Source organism: Suricata suricatta, chromosome X (assembly GCF_006229205.1).
Source record: "Suricata suricatta isolate VVHF042 chromosome X, meerkat_22Aug2017_6uvM2_HiC, whole genome shotgun sequence".
NCBI classification, from domain to species: domain Eukaryota; kingdom Metazoa; phylum Chordata; class Mammalia; order Carnivora; family Herpestidae; genus Suricata; species Suricata suricatta.
In genome coordinates, this window is record NC_043717.1 from 109918700 (window position 1) to 109921605 (window position 2906).

The 2906-nt window shown below is 67.0% G+C and overlaps 1 protein-coding gene across 2 annotated transcripts in view; it reads left to right on the forward strand.

Annotated features, from left to right (window-relative positions):
• The first annotated feature begins 177 nt into the window (after positions 1 to 177).
• SRPK3 (SRSF protein kinase 3) overlaps positions 178 to 2906 on the forward strand; it is a 4645-nt gene continuing 1916 nt past the window's right edge. For both annotated transcript variants that reach the window (XM_029931065.1, XM_029931066.1), the window contains exons 1-9: positions 178 to 264; positions 348 to 478; positions 655 to 763; positions 897 to 984; positions 1182 to 1269; positions 1821 to 1927; positions 2005 to 2170; positions 2272 to 2297; positions 2751 to 2880. In XM_029931065.1, the coding sequence (XP_029786925.1) occupies positions 209 to 264; positions 348 to 478; positions 655 to 763; positions 897 to 984; positions 1182 to 1269; positions 1821 to 1927; positions 2005 to 2170; positions 2272 to 2297; positions 2751 to 2880 (901 nt within the window). In that variant the 5' untranslated portion in view covers positions 178 to 208. The remainder of the gene's footprint in view (positions 265 to 347; positions 479 to 654; positions 764 to 896; positions 985 to 1181; positions 1270 to 1820; positions 1928 to 2004; positions 2171 to 2271; positions 2298 to 2750; positions 2881 to 2906) is intronic.

Consider the following 2906-nt stretch of genomic DNA (forward strand, 5'->3'; position numbering starts at 1 on the left):
GGGGGGGGGGGTGGCCGCTGGTCCTGGGGGCCAGGCTTTCCCGGCTGCCGCCTCCTCCCACGCATACCTTGCCCGCAGCCGAGCAGCTGGGAGGCTATTTATAAAGGCGGGTGAGATCAGCGGCCGAGGCTATAAATGCGCGGGCCGCAGCCGGGCCCCACAGGAGCAGCCGCCCGGGGCGCGGAAGCTGCGGGGCCGCGCGGCCGGGATGAGCGCCAGCGCCAGTGGCGGTGGCGGGGACAGCGGCGGCGGCAGCAGCAGCAGGTAGGGCTCAGCCTGGGCGCCCGAGCCCCTCCACCCCCAACCCGGGCCTCAAGTGCTCACGGCCTGCCCCCCCTAACCTGCAGCTCGCAGGCCTCCTGCGGGCCCGAGTCCTCGGGCTCCGAACTCGCCCCCGTCGCACCGGCCCCGCGGATGCTGCCGGGGCTGCTGGGCTCCGATGATGAGGAGCAGGAGGACCCCAAGGACTACTGCAAGGGTGAGGCCTGGCCTTGGGCACAGGCGGCCAGGTGGCCGCCGTGGGACACAGGACAGCTGGGGAGGAGGAGGGTACCGAGGCCGGCCCACGTGGGCCAGGGGGCCGGGTTGTCCTGGGCCCCCCATACCCCCAGAGAGGCACCACTGCCCATCATGCTCTATGGGCTCCTTCCCCAGGCGGCTACTACCCCGTGAAGATCGGCGACCTGTTCAATGGGCGGTACCACGTGGTGCGCAAGCTGGGCTGGGGCCACTTCTCCACCGTCTGGCTCTGCTGGGATATCCAGTAAGTGCCCCCTCCGCCCACCCCCCAGGGCCCAGTGCCAGCTGGGAGCCTACCCCTGGGCTTGGTTGGAGCCACCACGGTGCCCGCACGGGTCTGGCTGGGCCGGCAGCCGACGCAGGGCTTGGTGTTGCAGGCGCAAGCGCTTCGTGGCCCTGAAAGTGGTGAAGAGCGCGGGGCATTACACGGAGACCGCCGTGGATGAGATCAAGCTCCTGAAATGTGTGAGGCGCCACCCTCGGCTCTCCCGGCTCAGGGGCAGGGCGGAGTTCCCAGAGGGGCAGGCTCCAGCTGGCTCGGCCTGGGAGGGCCCGCGGAGCAGGCCAGGGAGCCGGCGAGGAGGCCGGAGGGGCACGGGGGGCGCAGAAGGGAGCAGCTGGCGGGGGACAGGTTGGAGCCATTCGTGGTCCGTTTGCTCCAGGTCCGAGACAGTGACCCCAGTGACCCCAAAAGAGAGACTATTGTCCAGCTCATTGATGACTTCAGAATCTCAGGGGTTAATGGAGTCCGTATCCTTTGTAGGATGAGCAGAGCAGTGTGGTGGCAGCAGAGCTGGCTCCCGCCATCCCAGCTACCAGGGCCTCAGTTTACTGATCTGCACAATGGGGGCTTATCACTTCTAGTAACTCTAGTCTACAAAATAGCTCCACCGCTGTGGGGGTTGTCTTTATGTGGGGGTGAGTGGATGACCAGGCTGACATCGGTTATTCACGGGCATTGCCCAGTTACCCCCTAATGGCAGGGGCCGCCTGTGTGGCAGTGCCTCCCACTGGCGAGCTGCTCCAGAGGCCCTTGGGCATGCTTGGGCCTGGGACTGGGGCTGGCCCGAGAGGCCTCTGTGTCTGCTCCTCAAGTGCCCACTCCCTGGGGTGAGCGCAGAGGGTACATCCCCAGCGGCACACCCGAGAGTGACAGGGACACTCTAATGACACCAGGAAGCTGGGGACTCTGCACCACCAGACCCGGTTGCTTCCCAACCCCAGCTGTGGTGGGTGGGACCAGCCCCCCCCCCCCCGCCCCTGCTGTGGGCCTGCTGGCCACCCTTCACTCCCAGCCCCAGATGTATGCATGGTGCTGGAGGTCCTGGGCCACCAGCTCCTCAAGTGGATCATCAAGTCCAACTACCAGGGTCTGCCCGTGCCCTGCGTCAAGAGCATCGTGAGACAGGTGAGCATCACGTGCTCTAAGAGTGTGGCGGGGCGGCCTGGGCAGGGCTGGTAAAGTTCCGGAGTGCCTCTCCCCAGGTGCTGCATGGCCTGGACTACCTCCACACCAAGTGCAAGATCATCCACACAGACATCAAGCCTGAGAACATCCTGCTGTGTGTGGGTGACGCCTACATCAGGCGCCTGGCCACCGAGGCCACCGAGTGGCAGCAGTCAGGGGCACCGCCCCCATCCCGCTCCACAGGTACCACCAGGAGCCTGCATGGGCCCAGGGTGGGGCCTGTGGGCCTCAGCCCGTGTCTGATTCTTTGTTCCTTTCTTTCCCCCAATGCCCTGCCCCCCCAGTCAGCACCGCCCCCCAGGAGGTCTTGGTAAGTTGGTGGGGCCCCTCTTTTCCTGGGCCTCATCTCCCCAGAGCTCCCTCCCTCCTTGGCCTCTCTGGTCCCACCCCCTCACATCCCTGCCCTCCCTGGGCATGAGAGTGACACACAAGGTGGGTCACGTGTCCTTGGTGGTCGCTCGGCTTGCTACTGCCTCAGTGGAAGGACACCGCGTCCAGAGCCAGGAGGGGCCCAAGGTGCCCCCCAAGGGAGGCGGGCTCCCAGCTAGATGAAGGCCCATCAGCTCCCCCCAAAACTCGAGCTTCGGGCAGCGAAGCTGGTGCCAAGAGGTGGGCCGGAGCGGGGTGGCACGCGTTTACGTCCACGGTGGCTCTAGGGCCCAGAGGCCTCGTCCCCCAGGAGGCACGCAGGCCACAGGAAGAGGCATGGGCGGGCAGGGGCTGGGCGACGGCAACCCCGGGGTGACCCCGGCTCTGCTGGCAGACCGGTAAGCTGTCGAAAAACAAGAGGAAGAAGATGCGGCGCAAGCGGAAACTGCAGAAGCGGCTGCTGGAGGAGCGGCTGCGAGACCTGCAGAGGCTGGAGGCCATGGAGGCGGCGGCCCAGGGCGAAGGTGAGCGGCGGCGGCGCGCGCCCGGG